At 36.0% G+C, this 26346-nt stretch overlaps 2 protein-coding genes across 7 annotated transcripts in view; one reads left to right on the forward strand and one right to left on the reverse strand.

Annotated features, from left to right (window-relative positions):
- The window catches only part of LOC137628902 (4-hydroxyphenylpyruvate dioxygenase-like protein), a 52140-nt gene extending 50619 nt beyond the window's left edge, over positions 1-1521 (reverse strand). Inside the window, exon 1 of the mRNA XM_068360173.1 lies at positions 1226-1521. The gene's annotated coding sequence lies outside the window, so the exon portion shown is untranslated. The remainder of the gene's footprint in view (positions 1-1225) is intronic.
- Pi4KIIalpha (phosphatidylinositol 4-kinase II alpha) overlaps positions 1-26346 on the forward strand; it is an 83126-nt gene that overhangs the window by 40416 nt on the left and 16364 nt on the right. For 2 of the 6 annotated variants that reach the window (XM_068360169.1, XM_068360171.1), the window contains exons 2-4: positions 23663-23781; positions 23949-24023; positions 25301-25501. In XM_068360169.1, coding sequence (XP_068216270.1) covers positions 23663-23781; positions 23949-24023; positions 25301-25501 — 395 coding nt within the window. Of the gene's footprint in view, positions 1-10200; positions 10652-23662; positions 23782-23948; positions 24024-25300; positions 25502-26346 lie in introns of those variants that run through there. The other 4 variants (XM_068360170.1, XM_068360172.1, XM_068360167.1 and 1 more) reach the window with 3 other exon arrangements.

Genomic DNA, 26346 nt, shown 5'->3' on the forward strand with positions numbered 1-26346 from the left:
TTTATATGTATTGTTTATTGTATATATATGCATATATATATATATATATAATATATATATATATATATATAATATATATATATATAATATATACATATATATATATATATATATCTCAACCTTACACTAATCTCAAGACTTCTTAAAGCCGTATATAATTGCGTACACACACATGTATGTATGTATGTACTGTGTGTGTGTGTGAATATATATATATATATATATACTTATATATATATACATACATATATATATATATATATGTATGTATATATATATATATATGTATATATATATATATATGTATATATATATATATATATGTATGTATATATATATATATATATATGTATATATATATATATATATGTATATATATATATATATATATATGTATGTATATATATATATATGTGTGTGTGTGTGTCTAGCAAATAGCAACACTACAGAACGAGTGTTATTACCCTTTAACAAATGCCACGATATCGACAATCGAGTGAAGGTTGTTACTGTTAACGATTCTAACCGTTACTGTACATTGCATTTAAAAATTGCATATTGCATGTGCCATATTTTTAGCCACATTCATGTGTCACTATATAACACCAGAAACTAATTTCAAGGGATATAAAACTAAAAGTTTCCAAGTTTACTTTACGAGTAAGATGATGAGGCAATTTGTCATTCCAAAGTTTCATAGACGGTCTAGATCTAGACTATAGTGTCTGGTCTAGACTGACGGTCGCCTGAGCTTAGCTTTTAAATAAATTCCTGTACAACAATTGCATATATTTTCGTTAATATATTCAGATATACACCCTATAATTATCGTAAATTATTAGCCGTTATAGTTTTAGCAACTGTTAGCCTGTGAAGTGGAAAAAAAAAACTCTGCTCTTGGTTGCGTTCCTTAAGTAATTTTTGTTTGTATTTTTATGAACTCGTTCTTTACGACATAATGACTTATAAAGGTTCTCCTTGCTTTGCCAGACGTGAATGGTATTAGCATTGCAGTAAGACATCCAAGTAGACCTTATTTTCCCTTAAGATAACTGTTTAATCAAATGCTATAACTTGCATGCTTGAAATATGCATGAAATATTTGAAATGTTGCAATCGAACATTGCACGAATCCGTAGTGTGATACAAAGTTTATGAAATACACAAGCAATCAAAACATATAATATTTCACCAATTAATAAATAAAACTTTATCACCAACATACCTTAATAAATAGCAGAGTTCCCCCTTAATGAAGAAAAAAAAATGTTACATCACTCCGTGGAAAACAGGAATAGTAATGGACGTTGGGCCGGTGACCCCTATCTTTGGTCCGGGAAGATTTTAAACTTATGTTAATCCGTTCCTTAAGGCATTACAGTTTAATATTGAGCATAAGGTTATGGAAAACACTTATTTCCTCCGTTCTGAACAATGTATATAGGGCTTTTCACTACAGGGTCGTAAGTACGACTGGGTTAAACTGATGTTTTCGTAACGTACTAAAACCGGCAGCTGTCATACATTTGGCACCTGCGATGATTGAGTTGCCTATAATCAGCTGTGTTTCGTAAGGGGAGATTTTGCTTATGGATATGCATGCAGTGATTTTTTACTGTTAGGATGATTTATTGTATTAGTAAGTAAATTTAGTGTGTTAGTAACGAATATGTTGACATTGGTGAGTAGGTATATGTCATTAACATATATATATATATATATATCATGCTTGGCTTTTATTGAATTTAAGAAAAAGATTGGTTACTCTCTCTCTCTCTCTCTCTCTCTCTCTCTCTCTCTGTATATATATATATATATATATATGTGTGTGTGTGTGTGTGTGTGTAAACTTTTACATATAAAATGTATGTACACGTACATATATGATATAAATACATACGCTATATTGAGCGTATACACACGTGTAGGCTATATGTGTGTGCATTTTTAAAAAAATATTTAGATGTGCACATACGCTCAGACTCAACCCTTCCCACCCCCTCCCCCGTTCCTATCTACGACCCCTCTCCGGGTACCCTCTCTCATCTGAGTATGGCTACTCTCCCTCTCCCCCCTGAGCGTGACAGTTAAGTTTTATTATTATTATTATTATTATTATTATTATTATTATTATTATTATTATTACCTATTCTACAACCCTAGTTAGAGAAGCAGGATACTATTAAGCCAGGAGCTCCAACGAGGAAATTAGTCCAGTCATCAATTGCTATTGCCTGGCTCTTCCTGGTTCTATCTTGGGTGGGGAGGGGGTTTGGGCACTGATGATATGTGTATATTGTCAGTCTCTTCCCTCTGGGAAGATAAGATTCAAAATTAGATTAAGAGTTGAAGCCGCCTACATTTCCTTTGATGCCTCTGTGTCTACTTCAACTTTAATATTATCATCATCCAAATTATATTTTCAGTTCACGTCTTGGCTTTATTGCGAAGATGAATTTCTGCTATCCTAACTGAACTTCAAATTCAATTACTTGCTGTTTTGGGCACCATTTGTTTTCCTCTTTTCCAGTCACTGATATACAAAATGTATTTCCTTTGATATAACTGGATCATATAATGGATAGATTTAGTTTCATTATGCCCTAGAGATATTTTAATCTTTGTTGTTTAGAGTCTTTCTATATTAAATAGTTGCTTTGTAGTTGGAAACCCTTGGAGTAAATCTCCTGCTAGTTATTTCTCAATTGACCGGTTGTACATTATTCTTATTTCCTTTTAGTTTGCGAGTTTGTTTCTATTCATATATATATATATATATATATATCATCATCATCATCATCACCACCTACATCTATTGACGCAAAGGGCCTCGGTTAGATTTCGCCAGTCGTCTCTATCTTGAGCTTTTAATTCAATACATCTCCCACGTCACGTTTCATAGCTCTCAGCCACGTAGGCTTGGGTCTTCCAACTCCTCTAGTGCCTTGTGGAGCCCAGCTGAACGTTTTGGTGAACTAATCTCTTGGGGAGCGCGAAGAGCATGTCCAACCCATCTCCATCTACCCCTCATCATGATCTCATCCCCATATCGCACTAAAGTAATCTCTCTTATAGTTTCATTTCTAATCCTGTCCTGCCATTCAACTCACAATATCCTCCTGAGGGCTTTGTTCTGAAATCTACTAAATCTATTGGAGTTTGTTTCATTGTCATACCATGACTCATGTCGCTAAACTGACATAGTTGGTAGTAGGTTGGCCAGGGCACCAGCCACCCGTTGAGATACTACTGCTAGAGAGTTATGGGGTCTTTTGACTGGCCAGATGGTACTACGTTGACCCTTCTCACTGGTTAGGGTTCATTTTCCCTTTTCCTACACACATTCACACTGAATAGTCTGGCCTATTCTTTACATATTCTCCTCTGTCCTCATACACCTGACAACATAGATTACCAAACAATTTTTCATCACTCATGGGGTTACTGCACTAATTGTTCAGTGGCTACTTTCCTCTTGGTAAGGGTAGAAGAGACTCGTTAGCGTTGGAAAACAGCTATTCTAGGAGAAGGACACTCCAAAATCAAACCATTGTTCTCTAGTCTTAGGTAGTGCCATAGCTTCTGTACCAAGGTCTTCCACTGTCTTTGGTTAGAGTTCTCTTGGTTGAGGGTACACTCGGGCACACTAATCTTAATTGTAAGTAGGTCAAGGACGGTGGCTCCTCAACATCCGGATCTCAGTATTGATAATGTTTCTTTAAATTTGTATGACTCTTTTAAAATTTTAGGTGTGATTCTCGACAGGAAATTTACTTTTGAGAAACACTTTAGGTCTGTGTCTTCTTCAATTGCACAAAAAAATTGGCTTATTGAGAAAGTCTTTCAAGATTTTCGGTGATCAGTCTATTCTGAAGAAGTGTTTTAATTCTTTCATTCTACCTTGTTCTGAGTATTGTTCTCTTGTCTGGTGTTCAGCTGCTGATTCTCATCTTAATTTGTTGAACAGAAACTTACGGTCTATTAAATTTCTTATTCCTGATCTAGATATTAATCTTTGGCACCGTTGTTCAATTAGTTCATTATGCATGTTGCATAAGATTTTTCATAACTCTGACCATCCTTTACATTCAGGTCTCCCTGGACAATTCTATCCTGTTCGTAATGGCAGGCAGTTAATTCTAATAGCCAGGCCTTCTCCATCATGAGGCTCAATACTACACAGTATTCTAGAAGTTTTATTCCAGCTGTGACCAAGTTGTGGAATGATCTTCCTAATCGGGTAGTTGAATCAGTAGAACTTCAAAAGTTCAAAGTTGGAGCAAATGTTTTTATGTTGACCAGGCTGACATAAGTCTTTTTATAGTTTATATATGACATCTGTTTTTGACGTTGTTAATAGTTTATATATGACATATCTTTTTTAACGTTGTTACTGTTTTTAGAATGATTTATTGTTAGTTTGTTCCCATCATTTATTTATTTCCTTATTTCCTTTCCTCACTGGGCTATTTTTCTCTACTGGAGCCCTTGGGCTTATAGGATCTTGCTTTTCCAACTAGGGTTGTAGCTTGGCTAGTAATAATAATAATTTATCTTCCTCTTGTTTTGCTAAAGTTTTTTTAGTTTATATAGTAGATATTTATTTTAATGTTGTTACTGTTCTTAAAATATTCTATTTTCCTTTTTTTCCTTTCCTCACTGGCTATTTTCCCTGTTGGAGCCTCTGGGCTTATAGCATCCTGCTTTTCCAACTAGGATTGTTGCTTAGCTAGTAATAATAATAATAATAATAATAATAATAATAATAATAATAATAATAATAATAATAATAATAATAATAAGTCTGATTTTTATATGTAATTTCAGGCGATTTGATTTCCAAATTTTACTTAATCTAGCCATTTTCTGATTTGCTTTTTTCCAATCTTTCACTAAATTCTAATTCCAAAGACTTTGTTTGGGAGATCATAGTTCGTAAATACTTAAATGATTCCAACGCATTAATCTTTTCTCCTTCCAATGATAGTTCATCTTCCATTGCATACTTCGTTCTCATCATCTCCGTCTTTCTTCGTTTTATCTTTAACCTCATGTGATATTTCATGAATTGTGGTAAGCAAGCATTGCCAATTTTATAGTGTTCTGCTAACAAAGATAGCATAATGAGCATACTCCTGGCCCGCCATTTTCCTGTTACCAATCCTTCTCCACCATCTTTTTGACTATTCTAAGAACAATAACATAAAAATAGATATTTCATATATCAACTATTAACAACTTTCAAAAATAACAAGAGAAGGAGAAATTAGTTAGAAAAATTTTCCTGGGTGTACCCTTAAGCAAGAGAACTCAACTCAAGACAGTGGAAGACCATGGTACAGAGGCTATGGCACTACCCTAGACTAGAGAACAATGGTTGGATTTTGGAGTGTCTTTCTCCTAGAAGAGCTGCTTACTTGATTTTGTTAATTATTGGTATTGTTATTGTCAGACTTTTATTAATTACTGGTTTGAACAATTACTGATTTATCTCTATTACTGGTTTTGTTAATTATTGGCTTTGTTAATTACAGGTTTTGTTAATTGATGGCTTTGTTAATTGCAGGTTTTTTAATTGTAGGTTTTGTTAATTGCAGGTTTTGTTAATTACAGGTTTTGTTAATTAATGGCTTTGTTAATTGCAGGTTTTGTTAAATGCTGGTTTTGTTAATTGCAGGTTTTTTAATTGATGGCTTTGTTAATTACAGGTTTTGTTAATTGTTGGTTTTGATAATCGCTGCTTTTGTTAATTGCAGGCTTTATTGCTGGTTTTGTTAATTGCTGGTTTTGTTAATTGCTGGTTTTGTTAATTGCTGGTTTTGTTAATTGCTGGTTTTGTTAATTTCAGGTTTTGTTAATTGCTGGTTTTGTTAATTGCTGGTTATGTTAATTGCAGGTTTTGTTAATTGTTGGTTTTGTTAATTGCAGGTTTTGTTAATTGCAGGTTTTGTTAATTGCAGGTTTTGTTAATTGTTGGTTTTGTTAATTACTGCTTTTGTTAATTGTTGGTTTTGTTAATTACTGCTTTTGTTAATTACAGGTATTGTTAATTGCAGGTTTTGTTTATTGCAGGTTTTGTTAATTGTTGGTTATGTTAATTGCTGGTTTTGTTAATTGCTGGTTTTGTTAATTACTGGTTTTTTCAATTGCTGGTTTTGTTAATTGAAGGTTTTGTTAATTTTTGTTTTTTGTTTTTAATTGCAGGATTTGTTAATTGTTGGTTTTGTTTATTTGCTGGTTGTGTTAAGTACAGGTTTTATCAATTGCAGGTTTTGTTAATTGCTGGTTTTATTAATTGCTGGTTTTATTAATTGCTGATTTTATTAATTGCAGGTTTTGTTAATTGTTGGTTTTGTTAAATGCAAAGTATGTTGATTACAGATGTATTTCATAAGATTATTCCGACGGCAGGTTTTGAGATAATAACCATTTATTATGAGAGTTTAATTACCGAATATCTCAAGATTGGTAAAATTTGAATAAATTATCTTCATGAGATTTCCAAATTGGTCGACCAAAATACAACGAGTAGTATGTCAAAGCCTTGGATGTTTATAGGTGGTAGGTTGATCAGGGCACCAGCCACCCATTGAGATACTACTGCTAGAGACTTAAGGGAACTGGCCAGACGGTACTACAGTGGATCCTTCTCTCTGGTTACGGTTCACTTTCCCTTTGCCTACACATACACCGGATATTCTGGCCTATTCTTTACAGATTCTCCTCTGTTCTCATACACCTGACAACACTGAGGTTACCAAAAAATTCTTCTTTACTCAAGGAGTTAACTATTGCACTGTAATTGTTCAGTGGCTACTTTCCTCTTGGTAAGGGTAGAAGAGACTCTTTAGCTATGGTAGGCAGCTCTTCTACGAGGACACTTCAAAATCAAACCGTTGTTCTGTAGTCATGGGTAGTGCCATAGCCTGTGTACCATGGTCTTCCGCTGTCCCGGGTTAGAAATTTCTTACTTGAGGGTACACTCGGGCACACTATTCTATCTAATTTCTCTTCCTCGGGTTATTTAAAAAAGTTTTTATAGTTTATATGGGACATATTTTTTTAATGTTGTTACTGTTCTTAAAATATTGTATTTTTCCTTGTTTCCTTTCCTCACCGGCCTATAATAATAATAATAATAATAATAATAATAATAATAATAATAATAATAATAATAACAATTTCTCTGCTTCCGTATCCCTAACCCATGTAATCCAGACCTTAACTATGAAATAGGATAATTTTAGGTGTCTACAACTGCATCTCTCTCTCTCTCTCTCTCTCTCTCTCTCTCTCTCTCTCTCCCCTTTTAATGCTGCCTTTTTATATACATTTATTATTCAATTTCACGTTTTCATAATTATGTACATCAAATACCCCTTTCTGAAAATCCCCCCCCCCCTCTCTCTCTCTCTCTCTCTCTCTCTCTCTCTGCTAAATTCTATATTATTTTACCTTCATGATTATCTTCCACGTTTATATATTTTTTTCCATCAGATACTTATTTCTGAAAGGACTCTCTCTCTCTCTCTCTCTCTCTCTCTCTCTCTCTCTTTCGCTCAGTAAGGCTTCTTCGTTTTTTATATCTTGCGTTTCTTCTTCCTGATCACGTGAACTCCCTCAGAAATCTTTGTCCCTTCTGTTGTTATTGTTATTATTATTATTATTATTATTACCCCCCCATATAATAATGAGCAAGTATCTGGCTATATAAATATACATAATTTCTTTCCGGTCACACAGCGGATTGCCAGACGTTTAACTGCTTTATCTACCCCCTCCCCCCTCTCCCTCATGTAGTGGGACTAGTCATACCCAGGTGAAAGGGATGTGTAGTTAAGAAAGTGTGTGTGTGTGCATGTCTAAATATTTAACCGTCATTTTATGACGGGTTGCGTATACTACTACTACTACTACTACTACTACTACTACTAATAATAATAATAATGGATAGGTTAATTCTTTGCTCCTAGATTGTTTCTAATTAACGAGAAATAAAAAATCAAAGAAAAAAAATATGACGATCAGTATTTATGAAACGAAATTTGCCAGAATATTTTGGTAGCTTATTGGAAACGTTCATGTTTGGCAATCTATTGAACGGGAGTTCAAATCCCGCTCAAGCTGGGTCGTTTTTTATTGTATCTGCAACGTCACCGTCCTTGTGGGAGACTATAGTTCAAGTATTTGCTTTGTCATTAGTAGTCATTTCCTTGCCCTCCCTGGTCCTAGCTTGGGCTATGGTTGTGTATATATGGTTAGCTTCGAGGTCATTCTCACTGTAGTCATTAATGAGTGCCCTTTAAAACCTTTTATTTAACAGAAAAGCAATTGCACAAAGTTTGAACTAAAGTTCCATTGGTTCAGCTAGGAAGTTCGTTTCACAATCTGGTCACGGCTGGAATGGAATTTGTAAAATACTCCATAGGCCTAGCACTGAGTACATTCGTGTGGTGAAATATGGAACAAGACTTTCCCCATCATCTCATTTTTTCTCTTAGATCTGATGTCTTGAATAAGGTAATTTAGTGAAGTCCTGAACTTTATTATAGTAGGTAGGCCTGCACAATCATTATCTACTATTCTGTGGACTATATATCAATATGCAGGAAATATGATCTATTTTAAAGACAATATATTTTTGGAAAAGTATATAGGCATGTCGATTATGCAGACAACTGATTTCACGTTTTATCTTTGATTTCAATGAAAATTCAATAAAGCTCATTGACGAGAGAGAGAGAGAGAGAGAGAGAGAGAGAGAGAGAGAGACTTAATTTGACTTCCCCCCACTGATAAGGAATTGGAGGCTTGTATGATGCATAGACATTTGACAATACAACTCTTATCAGTGTTTATCGTCTCTTATCTACCGATTGAGCGAAAACAACATATGGCTTTGTCACACTAAAATCTACAAAGGTACATTCCTTCCCTTTGTCAGAACAACGTGCTTTGCAGAAGGGCCAAAGCATTACAGGGGAAGACTGTTAATCTTAACGTCTATTCTCCTTGACATGAATATGTAGGGTCGTTGGAGGAGAATCGGGTTTAATTTAGGCAAAATCTTCATAGATTACAAGACTGCATTCATAAAAGGCTTAATCTTCCTCGTATGTTTTTTTTAAGATTAGTACTACCGTATCATTGTACTCCAACATCAAGTGATTCATGTCTCCCGTTGTTATAATTAATTTACAAACCTTCTTGTCGGAAAACTCGGTTTATTGAATTGTTATATCGTATATATTTACACAATTAATTAGATTATCTTTAATTAGATGCTGGTAACTTAAAATATATGGAAAAGGCGAACACACGTGTAGAATAAGTTAAATCTTAGGTAGTTTGTTCAGATGTTTAGTAAGGTCATGTACCCGACTACGTCTAACTTTTAAGGCTCTATAATGGGCGTGGGTGGTGATAGACAAATATACCATCTATTTATAGGAGTTTTGTCTTGTAACTAAGTGTATTTTTATTCCGTTATTCAGCATAGGTTTAGGGAATCCATGAACACTGAATGGCTAACGAGATATTGTAGGAAATATCTGTCGCGCACTAGTTTGTATTGGTACTTCCTCCTTCCCCCCCCCCCCCCCCCTTCGTGGATTCTGTCATGGGAACAGCCCCCCTATTTGGGGGGTGGGTGGGTTGTGGTAGGGGTGCTAGTGAATCACATGTTCTCTTTGTGCACACAAGGTCGGTCATTATTCCAAATGCTTTCGTGCCGTTTCGTTTGATTTAGTCTATGCATTTCATATCGAAATTATGTATTATAAATTACAAAATTTATATGTAAGTACTTATTCCATAGATGTAAAAACAACTTTTTGTCTTTACAGAGGAAAATGAGTTCAATGGGATTTTATCATTATGATTAATCCATTAACTCAAGAACCCGTGACTCTTACTTGTCTCTCGCCCTTGATGCAAGAACAATAGCTAAGGCAAAATGTTGCAATGAGCTTTTTAGACTGAAGAAGATTGAAGAAAAATACTACGATTATGAATTTTACTTCATATGGACATTAATACAATGAAACATGATTTTCCAATGTTGAAGATATATAAAACCAAGTCTTACTAGTAAGCATAATCATAGTATAAATTACATGTCTAATTTCAAAATTATAACCGTAGACTAAAGAAGTAATTTGTCATTTAAGAGAAAAATTAATGGAAAAAAATGGCCTTGCGCTCTGCCGTGGTTCACTTGTTCCGATAAGGGAGTGTGACGTAAACAAAAAGTGTCATGGCGTCTTGTTATGTTTTGATATGGTGTAGGAACCAGCTGATGATCGTTTCCACAGCCAAGTTAACATGTAGATAGGCCCCTCGTCCAGGTAACTTCGAATAGGAGGCAGCGAGTGACCTGTAGGCCTCTGGAAAAGTGGTTAAATGACGTCAGATACGGAAGAGGCCACTACAGAAGCGGCTGCGGCGGCGGTGGTGGTCGTGGTGGAAGAGGAGCGAGTCAGATCCTTGTCCACGGCTTCAGAGGTCTCTGAAGATTCAGCCACGGCTCTCCTGCCGGACGTTACCTTCGGTCCTGCCAATCACACGGGCATGGGGTCACCCAGGAGCAACAGGGAGAGCCAGCCCCTGTTGGGGACTAGGCACGAATTGGACGATTTTAACCACTGGCCAGGTGCGTGTTTTCCTCCCTGACTGTCTGACAGCACTTGTTTCGTTTCCTTTGTTTACTTTGTTTTTTTAACCGCGCGTTTAGTTCATCGAAGTGATACTTAGTCTGTCGTTTCTGTGAAAGGAACTTTTTTTATTATTATTTAGTGAAGGCAGTGCGATAGCTAAGGTTAGCCTAGCATAACACCTTATCATAGCATATAGTGTAGACATTAGCTTGATTGGCCCTTAGGCTAGCCATTTTGTTCCTAGGCAAGCCTTCTGCTCTTTATGGCCTTCAGGAAAGCCTTTTGATCCCTTGGGCTAGATGTTGGGGCCTTTAGAGACCAGCCTTATTATCCCTAGGCTATGTATTTGCGTTGGTTTTATTACAGTTATGGATAGAAAAATGTTTTCTACTAAAAGAATGTGTTTAATATTCACTGCAAACAAAAATATCTAAGAAATAATAATTTATTGGGGTAGCGCTTGCAGCTCGGCATATACTGCATGCTAGTATATAGGAGCTTGATGTTTTTCTTATTCCGCGAGCGCATGGCGGTGCAATCACCATCAGTTTTCTTTTAAATATCCCCTTTCTTACGCGGTGTAACAGGTTTTCAGTTTACTTGCTGTTGAAATGAAGGTCAAATTCTGAGAAAGCATATTTTTTGGTAGAATATAGTTTGTTGGGACAGGCAATATCCTAATTATTACTTGTCAAATCGTTTATCTTTATGGGGAAAATTTTCTCTTACGATCTGATATAACTATGAAGTTTAACATTTTTGATATTTACCTTTACCACGGCAATATTTTCCAAGTTCAGCCCTGTCTGCACGCAAGACTAGGGTAGCTCCTGCTTAGTTTCAAAATTTCCCTATTGAGCCCGTGTCATCCCAGATTATGAAGCATTATTAGCTGGTGGCACAATCTTGAAAACTGAGTGATGATCGGAGTTATGTTTTCGCTAATCCCAACAATCTACATTCTTGCCTCCTTGTTAAGATTGTAGTTTGTTGGGACATGTCCTGGAATTAGGGCGAACACTAATTTATTTACAATATACAAGCAAAGATTATGGTAGGCGACATGTGCTTTTAGGCCTACTTTTGTTAGCCGTGTGATTGAAAAAAAAAAGGTACTCCCTTCCGTGACTCAAGATTGACCTGAGAGGGGTCGGCTTTTCCAACACTAACCTCCTTTTGGACAGAAACATGTTCTATAGTTTTTCTTTGAGCTCTGTTGTTGAATTTTTTTTTCATATCGATCAGCTGGATGCTTTGAGGACGATCGTGTATAATTGGTGGTGCATGAACCGCAATTGTTGTAAAAAGTTCACGTAAACGTAATCCTGAGTAATATTTTTATTATTAGTGTGCTCAGGATATAATTTAGTGCTGCCCATCGCTTTTATTGTGTAGGAGAGAGATTTATTTGTGATTCACTTTATCATAATGGTAGGATTTATTATTTATTTCCTTTTAGGTTGTGACCTGGGAAGAGGGCCCCATGGGCTAGTCCCCGGCAATGGGTTGTGACCTGGGAACTAGTAGGTTAGGTGGGGTTGTTAGGTTTTGTGGCCTTTTACAAATCTGGCTAGGGGTTGTATCCTGGGAACTACTAGGTCAGGTTAGGTGGGGTTGTTAGGTTTTGTGGCCTTTTACAAATCTGGCTAGGGGTTGTATCCTGGGAACTACTAGGTCAGGTTAGGTGGGGTTGTTAGGTTTTGTGGCCTTTTACAAATCTGGCTAGGGGTTGTATCCTGGGAACTACTAGGTCAGGTTAGGTGGGTTTGTTAGGTTCTGTGGCCTTTTACAAATCTGGCTAGGGGTTGTATCCTGGGAACTACTAGGTCAGGTTAGGTGGGTTTGTTAGGTTCTGTGGCCTTTTACAAATCTGGCTAGGGGTTGTATCCTGGGAACTACTAGGTCAGGTTCTGTGGCCTTTTACATCAGCTTATATATACATAAAGCCCAGGCAAGGAGGACATAAAAATATAACAGGCAATTTCATGTTCAACCGACAATTGTTTCTGTTAACAGTCAACGGTGAGAAAAACAGACATGTTTATTCAGGTCCCTGTCAGTGTGTGGGGAAAGCGAAGATACAAAGGATGTTATGTAAAAAAAAAAAAAGAAATGTCGTTTCTATGTACTATCGTGTGACACACGGATGGTACACTAGAGAACAATGGTTCGATTTTGGATTGTCCTTCTCTCCTAGAAGATCTGCTTACCATAGCTAAAGGGTCTCTTCTATCCTTACCAAGAGGAAAGTAGCCACTGAACAAAGAATTGTTTGATAATCTCAGTGTTGTCACTGGTATGACGACAGAGGAGAATATGTAAAAAAATAGGCCAAACTATTCGGTGTATATGTAAGCAAACGGAAAGAACCGTAACCAGAGAGAAGTATCTAATGTAGTACTGTCTGGCCAGTCAAAGGACCCCATAACACTCTAGCGGTAGTATCTTAACGGGTAGCTGGTGTCCTGGCCAACCTACTACCATTAGTTGTTTCATCCCAAATTTACTTTTATTGTAGTACATCATTAATTGTATCGCTTAGAAATGACAAACGTATGTAAATGCTGAAAAGGTGCCACAATGATAAAAAGTCAGACAAGGCTGTAAAAAATTAGGGGTGTATGTGTGATGATGGCCATATCCCATACCGCCCTTATTTTCAACCATATCGCTAAGAATACAGCAGGGACCTTTAACCCTTCCTGTTAGGTAAGTAGTTAAGAACATAGCTTGTAGGTTAGGTTAGGTGGTGGTGTATGCATGCAGGTGGTTCTGTCCGTTGGCATACAACGGTACCCAAACATTGTTGAGAGAGACCAACAATCAAAACTACCACAACATCAAATTGTTTGACGATGATCGCGACATACCACTCAAACAATCTCTTGAAAATATTTGGAAAGGAAGAGTTTCCAACAATCTGAAACGGCTTTTATTTTTTATTGCGTTTCAACTGTACTTCTATGGAATTGAAATTGGATTTACAATATTCTTAAACTGCTTTTGACCAACCTAGTTTTATATTAGCCTACAAAAACGTTGTACCTACTTAAATGAAAATAAAATGTATACTGTTTTTGATTGTCATGATGCCAGAAGCTCCTGAGAACAGTTAATAAAATTCCTGGCAGGTGGTTCTTTCCAAACTTTGATTTCTCAGATTTTAAAAAATATTTTATTTCATTATTAGTATTGATAGCCATTTTTAATTCCAATCAAAATTTTACTCAACGGCACACTCTCTCTCTTTCATTTGGTAAGTAGGCGAGTATGCATCGGTTAGGTTAGGTGGGGAACCTTAAGTTATGTACTTTCGTGTTTGTTCCCATGTTAGGATGTGGTTTTTCAGTCTATAATTTGAAAATTATTGACTCCCCGGTTATTTTCTTCAGGAAAGTTTAAAGTACCTATAAATATAACAGGATCGATAATTATTATTTGTCCCGCCACTAACAAACTTATCGCTATTTAATAGGGATTATCTTTTGGCTGAGCAATAAGACTAGCCATTAAGACTTTAATGCGAGATGGAAACCATCCAACCACTAGTTAGTTGGAGGGAGAACGGACGTGTCAGCTTTCTGCTCTTAAAAGTCTTGGCCACATAGGTCGTTGCTCTACGCTAACTTTCATTTTTCCTACAGGTGTTTGTTCTCTTTGATATGAAGGTTGCACTTGTGGCACCTTCATGTCTTCGGTCGAGGCAGACCCCCGTTCCCTTTGTCCGAACTGCAGAGGGTGTCGTTGTGAGCTGGGCGCTGCCTGCGACGAGTGTAGGAAGTGGTCTGCCTCCCAGTGGGAGAGAGGTAGCTGACGGCGAAAGAAAAAATCTGAGACCCTTCACCTTTGATGTCTTCCTTGAGGGCTAAGAGACCTTGGACCCCCAACCTCTTACCGTACAGTAGTTGCTCCTCGTTCTGACTCTTATAAGGGCTAGGCGAGTAGGAGCGTAGACTAATTAACTCCTTGGTAACCTTGGGGTACCGGGAACATTGTTGCTACCCCTAGAGAGGCAACTTGGCCCCTGCCCTATGGCGAGTCAGTTTCACTTACAGACGTGCTGCTGGCTTGGCCGTCGTTAGAGGTGGCTGGTCCTCTTTCTAAGGAAATCCTTGAACTACTTCAGCGTGGTGCCCAAAGGGATCCTGTTCCTGCTGCCCCTTTTGCTTCCGAGTCTCCTATGGATGCGCTGGCAGTTTGTGAGGCCCATCTCTCATCTTCTCCAGCCAGTGTTGTTTGTGATCCTTGGACCTGTTCGCCCTCGTAGTCTTCCTGATCGTGGCCCTCTTCGAGTGTCATCCGTCAGCAGTGCTCTAGTTTGCGAGATCGGCAATCTTCTGTTTCCTGATCGTCACACTCCGGTGCCTAGTCGACGCTCTTCTGATCATCATTCTTCTGCTCGCCATTCTTCAGGGGAAGACCTTCCAAAACTGTTTGCCTTCTCGTCACTCCAGAAAATCTGCGAGTAGACCTTCGACGCTACGCTTTCCTGCTAGTCGATCGCCATCTCGCCAATCGCCGAAACGATGCTCTCCTGCGCATCACTCAGCTTCTTAGCATGCTTATTGTCATCCTTCGACGTGACATTCCCCTACACGTTACTCGCCAACGAGTCTTCTAGAGCTTCACTATCCAGACACTCGCTAGCAATGTCGTATTGCGCATCTTCTAGAGCCGCGGTCCGATTTCGGACCTTGTGAGGGTTGCAGTTGGACCCCAGGCCCCAGGAGAAGAAGAAACAAAAAATAAAACAACTAAAATTGCAGTATGAGAGGTCATCCATAGTTCTTGCCAGTACCATGACAGCCAAGGAGAGAGCAATGGTGTGTTCACTGAGGATAGCTTGAATCTAGGGAAAACACAAGAAACCCTTCACAGATGCAGGAGTTGTCAAAGAGTGTATGCCAAAAACTGCCGATACATTTTGATGATAACCAGAATAATGAAATACAAGATAAGATAAAGCAAATTCCATTATCTGATTCCACATTATAATTATTATTATTACTTGTGAAGCTACAACCCTAGTGGAAAAGAAGGATGCTATAAGCCCAGGGGCTCCAACAGGGAAAATAACCCAGTGAGGAAAGGAAACAGGGAAAAATAAAATACTTTAGGAGCAGTAAAAACATTGAAATAATTATCTCCTTTATAAACTATAAAAACTTTAACCAAACAATTGGAAGAGAAATGAGATAGAATAGTGTGCCCAATTGAACCCTCAGGCCAGAGAACTCTAACCCAAGACAGTGAAGATCATGGTACAGAGGCTATGGCACTACCCAAGACTACAGTAGAGTACATTGGTTTGATTTTGGAGTATCCCTCTCCTAGAAGACCTGCATACCATAGCTAAAGAGTCTCTTCTACCCTTACCTAGAGGAAAGTGGCCACTGAACATTGATAGTGCAGCAACCCCTTGGGTGAAGAGGGCAGAGACATTTTCTGAATTTTCAAAAGAGGACAAGAAAATCCAAGTGTTGGATTTTTGGCAGACAATGTCAAAACTGAACAATATTAAGGTCAATCTGTATGGGGAAAAACACCATCTTCAACTTGATCTCAGCAGTTTGAGCTTTCTAGTAAAAATGGTACAATACTTTTCAATTACATTATTCAGAGCCAACTTTTCCATTTTCCAAAACTTTTGGAGCAACATAAAGAGGAAAGATACTAGATATGTGCAACTTGTTGTAAATCTGATTGGTAATTACAAGGTACACTTCGATGACTTTTGGAAAAACAGTTGCTACAGTTCATTTCAAACCCTTTTATAGTGACATATCACAGAATTTTCAGTTGAAGCAAAATTCACCTGCAAATGGGGAGATGTTGTTAAAAGTCTCCTACGGGTTATGTCTTGCATGTCAAAAGCTCTACCACTAACTGCTATATAACCTTGCTTTAAATACTGTATGTCAAATGAGCTTGGTTTACATTTATCATACTTCCCCTGCACATACTGTATATATGGTTAGGAAGTTGACATTTTTGGGTATGGATGATTAACACTAGAATGTCCGATGGAGTCATTTTGACTCCTTGCTACTATTCAAATAGCTCCCGGCTCGGTTCCTCCATATATTTTTACGAATCCTTTCGTGACTTTTATTGATTTTGAGTGTATTACATCCTACAAGCCTAGAAACTTTTATCGGATTACTTTAAATATCATTTTTTTCAGATGTTGTAATGGATGCCCAAGAGAGTCATTTTGACTCCTTTCTGTGAAACTCTTCTTAATCATATGAATCGCATTTTCTGATAATTTTACATCATGTGTTGAAGACTATAAAATAATTTTTGCTTTATTACAAGCTAACAAATGTTTTGCTTTCACTATTTTCTAATTTTATGAACCCATTTCCTTTTGATTCAAGTAAATTTTCAACTGGCAATTTTCAAGAAACATAACATTTTGCATTTTACTGATATTCAGCGAATGACGACATACTTTTTCTCCTCGTTTTCATTATCCTTGTATGAATGCAACATTCATACATCTGGCAGCAGTTGCAGAGACTGATGCTAGTTCAACTGTTAATTTCATTACAAATAAAGAAACAGATGAGTGTATTTTGGAAGATATTGTCGCTTCGGATGGTACATAGTGGAAGCAAATTCTGGCTGATAAATGCTCAGGTGGCAGACGGTCGGAAAATATTTTTTTACGAGAAATACCTGGACCTACAGGCCATGAAAAAAGATGTATCACTGTTGGTAGCCCAGCAAGTGCATGGTGACTAATGACTGACAAATTCATAATTGTACAATTGCTGAAGCTCAGACAGAATATATATTCCACTATGCAAGCAAGCCATGTCAAGTAACATATTCTGTAAAATTCTACGTTTTTTGCGATTTGACTATAAATCTACACGTTCAAAGAGACTCAAAACTGACAAATTTGCATTATTTTCTACAGAATAGAATAGATTTATAGATCAGCATTGCTTGCTATAAACCGGGTCCTAATATAACTACAGTATTGACGAACAGCCCTTTTACACAATTTATGGCATCAAAACCTGATAAGTACAGTCAGAAGTACTGGTTAGTTGTAGATAAGGAGAGTAAATATCTGGTGAATGGACTTCCTTATGTAGGTAAAGAAGAGCATCGTGCTACAGAAGAGAGGGTCGCCGATTGAATAAAGGGAGAAATGTCACACAGATAATTATTTTACATCGGTCAATTTAGCTAAACGTCTAAAGAAAAAGGGAACCCGTATCATAGGGTCCATGAATAAAATAAGAAGAGAAGTGCCTGCGACAGTAAGAACCATGAAAGACAATTTGTATTCCACCAATCTTTACAGGTCTAGTGACATGACTCTTACAGTTTATAAGGGAAAACTAAAAACAAATGTTGCAGTTCTTAGCACTCTCCATCAAGATGTTTCTTTAGAAAATAATGCTAAGAAAACAACGGAAACAATCAAATTTTACAACGAAACAAAACATGGAGTTGACATTTTGGACCAAATGGCTCGAAAGTATTCAGTGAAGACGTGCACAAGGCTATGGCCTATTCATTCCTTCCAAACTACCTCAGACTTGGCAGCTATAAATGCAAGGGTTATCCACAAGGAAGTGACAAAAGAAAAATTACCAGGAAAGAATTCCTAGAACAACTATCCGAAGAATTAGCAAATATAGATATACAGTCAAGGAAGAAATTGGATCAGAGGGGAAATCAAGGAAATGAGAAAACAAAGACCAAAGCAGAGACCTGAAGAAATACTGCAAGAAAAACTGTACAGTTGCACGAGATGTGAAAAATCTTTGTGTGGGATCTGCACCTCAAAAGTTGAACGTGTGTAAAAAATGTGATCTGGAATAGATTCAAATGGATATTCATGTAGTTGTCTATTATGTGATTACTAGGATATCTACCTCTTTATTTTCAAGATTTTTTCAGTTTCTTCATTCATATATGCATTGGAATACAAAGGGTATTCAAAAAAATATAGTAAAATTAAAAGATCTATTAGCCCAATAAAACGTTTATCATTTTCTTCCTAAGACCAATATTATGAGACCTAAAACTGAATTAAATTACGCTTTATTTATGTAATAATGAATATAAGAATCAATATATAAACTTTTATTCACACAATTAAGTTTGAAAATATATAGGAGTCAAAATGACTCTCCGTGGGTATCCATGTGGGTAACTAAATTTGATTATAAGTATTTCCAACCAAAGAACATTGAACACAATAATATTACAATGTTTGTATACAAAACTTGTTATAACATTAAAAAGAAATGATAGAAAACTAATTATTTCCTGAAATAACCAAAAAATCCCGTGGGAGACAAAATGACTCCCTTTGGGCATCCAGGCACATTGCTAAAGCCGGGCATCCTAGTGTTAATCTTGTTTGTTCACTGACAATACCTCTCACCTTATGAGTTTTCTCATAGAAATACATGATTTATATCATTTAAATAAATTGCTTTCTAGTGCCCTACTGCAAAATGTTTGGAGTATACCTGGGGCATTAAATTGTTCTTTTTCATACAGTATTTGATTTTTTTTATTCTTAGAACAGTGTAATAAATAACCTATACCTGCATTGGTACACTACTCCCGAACATTGTTTCAAGCGTTTATGGGTTTGTAATCAATAAGAAGTATTAATTGTTACACTTGCAATATTTGTGGTTTTGTGATAGACAGGGTTATGTAGTTGTAGTCAAAGGAGTTGGAAAACATGCTGAGTCATGGTGATGAGGAGGAGTTTGCAAGAGTTGACTCATGAAAAAAATAGTTTTAATATATCTTCATAAAAGACTTGACTCAGGGTATGTAATTTTTCTACGTTTTCTATGCATTGTTGACTCGTGTTCTTTACAACCTGTCTGAGATAGAGTGTATGTTTCTGGCTAGGGTGCTGGCTGCTATAAGGTTGGTGTTTTACATCAACTGCCAAAACACAGTTTATTAAAGATTAGAATTCTTATGGTGTTAAGAATTCTTTTACACTAAAGTTTTGATATAATTTCTTAGATTTGAGAGGATCATTTCACTTTGTAGTAGTAGTGTCCACGTGTTAAGTGATTTTCAAAAGAATACATTATTCTCAAGCATAATTTTAATGGTAAAAGAGTATTCCCAGTAAAAGGGAAGCAATGTACAGTAGTACGTACTATTATTTGAGTCAGCAAATGCCTAGATTTCTAAGGGGTAGAGAGCACCTTGGATGCACTGAAACTGTGAACAGCAGAGAGTATAAAAGTGCTGTAGATGTGAATAATATTGACATGTGGTGTTACAGTTATGTAAATTGCTAGAATGTAAGGTCTGATTTTTAGGCCTAGCCTGTTGTGAGCCTTATTTATTAGACTTCATTATATATTTAACGAATTGGATTTTGGTATGGCAGCTTCTGTGTTAATAGAACCAGTATTATGGGTACGTATGTTGCCGTGTCAATACAACCAGTATTATGGGTACGGAAGTTTCCGTTTCAATACAACCAGTTTTATGGTTACGGAAGTTTGTGTCGATTCAACCAGTATTATGGGTACGGAAGTTTCCGTGTCAATACAGCTAGTACAGTATTATGGTTATGAAAGTTTCTGTGTCAATACAACCAGTATTATGGGTATGAAAGTTTCCTTTTCAACACAACCAGTATTATGGGTACGGAAGTTTTCTTGTCAATGCAACCATTATTATGGTTACGGAAGTTTGTGTCAATACGTCCAGTATTATGGGTACGGAAGTTTCCGTGTCAATACAACCAGTGTTGTAGGTACGGAAGTTTCCGCGTCAGTGCAACTCGTATAATTGATATGGGAAATTCCGTGTCGGCTTTTGTTAGTCCGGAATTTACTGCGCATGCGCACAAAGTTTATACCAAGATTTGAAGGCAGTAGGTTCACCGACACTGTTCCTTGGCACAAGGATTTTGGTATGGAGACAGATCGTTTTCTAGTGAAGGGAGCAAGGTTTGAGGGTTTTGAGCGTTTACAACAAACTCTCCAAGTATATGAACCAAGGAATTTTGTCCAGATATACAAAAGAGGCACTAGAACCATTACTGCCTACGCAAAACGTGTTCCTGGAAAGAATATTCTCGAAGTAGCCAAGTATACCCTAACATTTTGCTGAGGTAGATTTCTGCTGTGATATCCTATTTTTAATGTATTGGTCTAACTGTAAGAAAATAAAATGCCTTATTAGGTATTTCTGTACTGGTTACACCTTTTACAAATACTATTGTACTTTGATACATTTTTTAAGTTTTTATTTGATACATTCTAGAAGTATGTGTTTGATATTTTTAATGTATTTGTGTAACTTGACAGCATCAAATGATTGAATAACGAATAAATGTTCGAATTTGTAAACTTGGCTAAATTTTTACACTCTGGGGAAAATTTGTGTGAAAGCTGCCATGTATTCATAAAGTTAAAAATAATTTTATTAAATGGGATTTATGGACAAATCATTTCCATGTGATTAATTATTAGTCAATTATACAGTTATACAGTCCGAAACTATAACTTGACATTTATTTGTATAGAAAAAAGTACCAGACCCCTAATTGGTTAGTACGGAATTATGTGTGCCATGTCAACATGACAACACAAGAAGGTACAGAAACTAATTCTGGACCATTAAACTTGTCTGACAGTCTGCAGTGTCAGTAGCGGTGATCTACCAGTGACGAATTCCGGACCAATAGCCGCTGCCTATATTTAATCATGTATTTTGTCATGTGCAGTATGTTGAGAGCAGTTTTAAGCTGTAAAAATGTCTTCTCTTTCTTTTCAATTATTAATTAGAGCGTCTTTATGATGGATGAGAAAGATTTATAACAGTAAAGCATGATACAAACTCATTGCACCAGATATACACAGAGAGAAATTCACCAACATTATCTACGTAGTCTACACACAGGACACAAGAGGGAGAAGACCGCAAGTCTTAAGAAAATATGCATAAATTTTCAAGCTACTTAATCAATATTCACAGCAAATTTACAATAAATGCATATATATATATATATATATATATATATATATATATATATATATATATATATATATATATATATGTATGTATATAAATATGCGCTGTATCTTGAAGCAATGAGATTAATTAATATTCACAGCACAATAACAACAGATGTAAGAGTTACATACCGGAAAAATATGATGTGGGCTCTGAAAATGTAAGCAAGGGTACTGTAAACATTTTTGGGAGAGCAGACAAAGAATGTTAGCAATGTAGTTTATCTCAATCGCTCAATTAGCTCTTTCCCAGCTTTCCGGGATAATTTCTGTATTTTTGTAGTACAATATTTTGTTACTATAATTATTTTTTGTGGTTGATACATATCCTCCACTAAAATGCAACAGTTGAAAAGGCATACCTTTTCAGTTAATAGAAATTCTGTACAGGTACTATGGAATGCCAGTACAGTAGGTAACTTGGCAGAGGACCAGTCAGGATTGTTACATAATGGGGGTATTCCTGTAGATTGTGGCCAATTCAGTAGTAGTGAAGAAGGATGAGAAGTATGAGATTGGCTGAATGGAGGAAGGCTATTACACGTTTTGCTCGAGGCTGGTTTGGATGGGCAAGTGGAGTGATAATGTAGTGTTTTGCATGATTTATTAAGTTGTGAATTTACAGTGAACCCTCGTTTATCGCGGTAGATAGGTTCCAGACGCGTCCGCGATAGGTGAAAATCCGCTAAGTAGTGACACCATATTTACCTATTTATTCAACATGTATATTCAGACTTTTAAAACCTTCCCTTGTACGTAGTACTGTTAACAAACTACCCTTTAATGTACAGAACACTTAATGCATGTACTACAGTACCCTAAACTAAAACAGGCACAAATATTAAAGGCGATTTTATATCATGCGTTTCCTAAACACGCTAAAAAGCATGATAAAAAATGGCAACCAATGTTTTGTTTACGTTTATCTCTGATCATAATAAAGAAACAAACTGGAGGTAGAGCTTTGCTTATTACCCAGACATATTTCTCATACTTTTCCCTTAGAACTACATCACATCTTCCTACTTTAGATAGATATATATATATATATATATATATATATATATATATATATATATATATATATATATACACCTACATATATATACATACCTACATATATACATACATACATATATACATACATATATACATAAATACATGCATACATATTTATATATATATATTACTGTATATATATGGGTTATGGAAAAAATCCGCGAAGTGGTGAATCCGCGATGGTCGAATCGCGAAGTAGCGAGGGTTCACTGTATATGCAGGTACTTGGTTTGTTTTCAGGTTTGGGTTGAGTGCATTGAACAGTTGAATTTTAATTATAAGATTAAATTGCTTAGCTTGTATATTTTCAAATTATTGCGAGAGGTAGTACAGTACACTAGTTTTGTTTTAGTAATGAAAATTTATCTAATAAAAATATGTAAACGCCTGTTGCTCATGTAATATGATATGAAACCCGACTCAGTATTTCAACATGTGAATGAAAATGTACCCAGTTGCATCACAGAATTTTCAACTGGTTCATTGTTAATCATTCACTACGGTTGACTATTTCTCCAATTTCTCCATGGTTTATTTGGAATTTAGAAGGGCACATCTTTTTCTTTTGACAATACTGTGTATTTTTGCTATGACTAGTGTGGGTTTGCGAGTTGACACAAATCGGGGGGTGCTATATGCAAGAAGCATTTCTCCAGAATATTTCTTTCCTGCAGAATGTTTCTTTCCTGGAATTTTGTACGCTAAGTTATAAAGCAATTTTCATTTTAAAAGATAAACTAATAACAATAGTTTTGATGCTTATTATTGTCGGAAACATTGTTTTACACACACATTCGTGTTTTGTTTCTGGAAGTTTAACGTAGTGTAAGAGGGAACTTTTATCAAAAGTTCATTTCGGATAGTTTTGATTGTGACTGTGTGGTTAAGAAATTTTTGTTAAAATACTTTTCCCCTTTCCAGATGATCCCCACTTCACAGACTTGGTAAGGCAAGCCGAGACGGCAATAGAAAACGGCATATACCCAGAAAGAATATACCAGGGTTCTAGCGGAAGTTATTTTGTAAAAAATAGTAATGGGGTGAGTATTAGTTTTTGATGTGCAGTGTCTTAATTTTAAAAGAACCCATTAGAAGTTTAATAATATAAGATTTGTAGCTTTAGTATTTGATTATTTTTTTTATAGATTTGATAATTATTTTTTGCCGAGACATAGAGTACGAGATACCAATAATAGATTTTCTGTAGATATCCACAACCAGCTGCTTAGACAAAAGAAAAATTTTTGGAGTGACGAGTGTGAAAACGGTACCCCTTGTTCAGGTACGGTAGCAGCTCCAGTGTTTCATCAGAGATAAGAAATACTCAGTATCAATAGTCACCTTTTATCAGGATTGGAATTCTCATAGTACTGTAATGTTATCTAATGTACTGGTGTCTTACGGAGAGAAATTGAAAGTTCTGTGGAACTTACAGACACTCCTATATTGCCAATGTGAGCATTTTTTCAGTCCTACTGTCTGTGGATGTTTGGTTACACCTTATGCCTCCAGTATCATTTTTGTAAACATTTATTTTGAATTGATACTGTCTTTATGCTAGTATTAGCAAATATGGAGTTTATCAAATGCTGCATAAGATCATTGACACGTTTTAAGAAGTATATCAGATATGTGAATATCTTAAGATCTTTGACAAGTTTTAAGAAATTTAACATCTTTAAATATCTGACAAGTTTTAAGAAGTTTATCATGTATAAGCATCTTTGACCAGTTTTATGAAGTTTTATCAGAAGCTACCTAAATATCTTGAAGATCTTTGGCAAGTTTTAATAAGTTTCAGAACCTGCTTAAATATCTTGAAGATCTTTGGCAAGTTTTAATAAGTTTCAGAAGCTGCTTAAATATCTTGAAGATCTTTGGCAAGTTTTAATAAGTTTCAGAAGCTGCTTAAATATCTTGAATATCTTTGGCAAGTTTTAATAAGTTTATCAAACGTTGCACGAGTGTCTTGAGATCTACGACATGTTTTCACACATTTCCATGTGATTGGTCATTTATTTATAAGCATCTTTTTGAGATTCTAGTACAGCAATATATTTACTATTAAGCATTGTCATTTTTAAGAGCTCCAATTCATTCAACGTCAATTTAAAATTTATTTAATCATTTATTTAACAATGCTTATACCAAAATCTAGTTAAAGTTGTACATTTTGGTAATAGTACAGTACTGTAATTTCTTGATAATGCACAATGTTAAGCTGAACATAATTGAAACAGCACGCACAGTTATATAAAAGAAAATTATTTGCATCTTATATTTACAACATGAGGCTGAGGAGTGTTGGTGGCCTGTCACCTGAGTTTAGTTTAGATTACTTAGCGCATCCATTTTTTTGATATTTATTTTGATGGCTTTTTTGCAACACGTTGCTAATGAGGGTAACGTTACCAAGTTAACTGGAAAATATACTAATTAGATAAGTTAGGCTAAGCAGGTTTATTACTCTGCATTGTAGTGGTTATTAACTTTGTTCAACGATGCACGCATACTCTGCGTAGAAACAGAAACGTAATATCATTTATATTTCTTCAACAGAAAGTAATATCTGTGTATAAGCCTAAAGATGAAGAGCCGTACGGTCGACTTAACCCCAAGTGGACAAAGTGGCTCCACAAAGTCTGCTGTCCATGTTGTTTCGGCCGGTCGTGCCTCGTACCCAATCAGGGATACCTTTCGGAAGCTGGAGCGTCTCTGGTTGACCAGAAGCTGCAGCTTAATGTTGTTCCTAAAACTAGGGTAAGTGGTGCATCTTTATGCTCTTGCAATGTGTTTTGTCTTACAGTTTGTCTTGTATGGCACAATGTATGCAATATCTTTTTATTATAGTGTTCCTTTGGTCCCATTCCATTTTGATTGTTTGCTTTTGCTGCTTTTTATTTTGAAAAGTAGGTATCAAGTTTAATGTAAATACAAAATATTATTGTAATGTGGAAAGAACAATTTCGTGGTTCAAGGAGCAGTAGGAAAAGTTGTAAACAAAACCAGTCATCAAACAACATCATGGCACCTTTTTTCAACATTTCCCTCTATAGGTTTGTTTGTAATGAGTTTGTGCCCCTCTTCTATGTTCCATGCATTTTATACCAATTGACAACCTTCAAGTCTAATATTTCATGATTTGATGGGCATTTTCTGTTTCTCGATGGGAGTGGGTGGCATTTTAGCTAAACTATTTTCCTTTCTCTCTTCTTCATTACTCTTTGGCTAACAGTACCTTTTCCCCTTATCTATGTTAAGGGTTTGTAAACTATTGGAAACATCCCTGCCTGAAAATTTGTTGTACAGTAGTTTGAGACCTGCTTATTATCATTATTATTTTTATTATTGTTGTTGTTATTATTATCATTACTTGCTAAGCTACGACCCTAGTTGGAAAAGCAGGATGCTATAAGCCCATGGGCCCCAACAGGGACAATAGCAGAGTGAGGAAAGGAAACAAGGAAAAATAAAATTTCAAGAACAGTAACAACATTAAAATAAATATTTCCTATATAAACTATGAAAGCTTTAAAAAAAAAACAAGAGGAGAAATTAGATAACATAGTATGCCCGAGTGTACCCTCAATCAAAAGAACTCTAAT

The sequence above is a fragment of the Palaemon carinicauda genome, chromosome 36 (assembly GCF_036898095.1).
Source record: "Palaemon carinicauda isolate YSFRI2023 chromosome 36, ASM3689809v2, whole genome shotgun sequence".
In the NCBI taxonomy this organism is placed as follows: domain Eukaryota; kingdom Metazoa; phylum Arthropoda; class Malacostraca; order Decapoda; family Palaemonidae; genus Palaemon; species Palaemon carinicauda.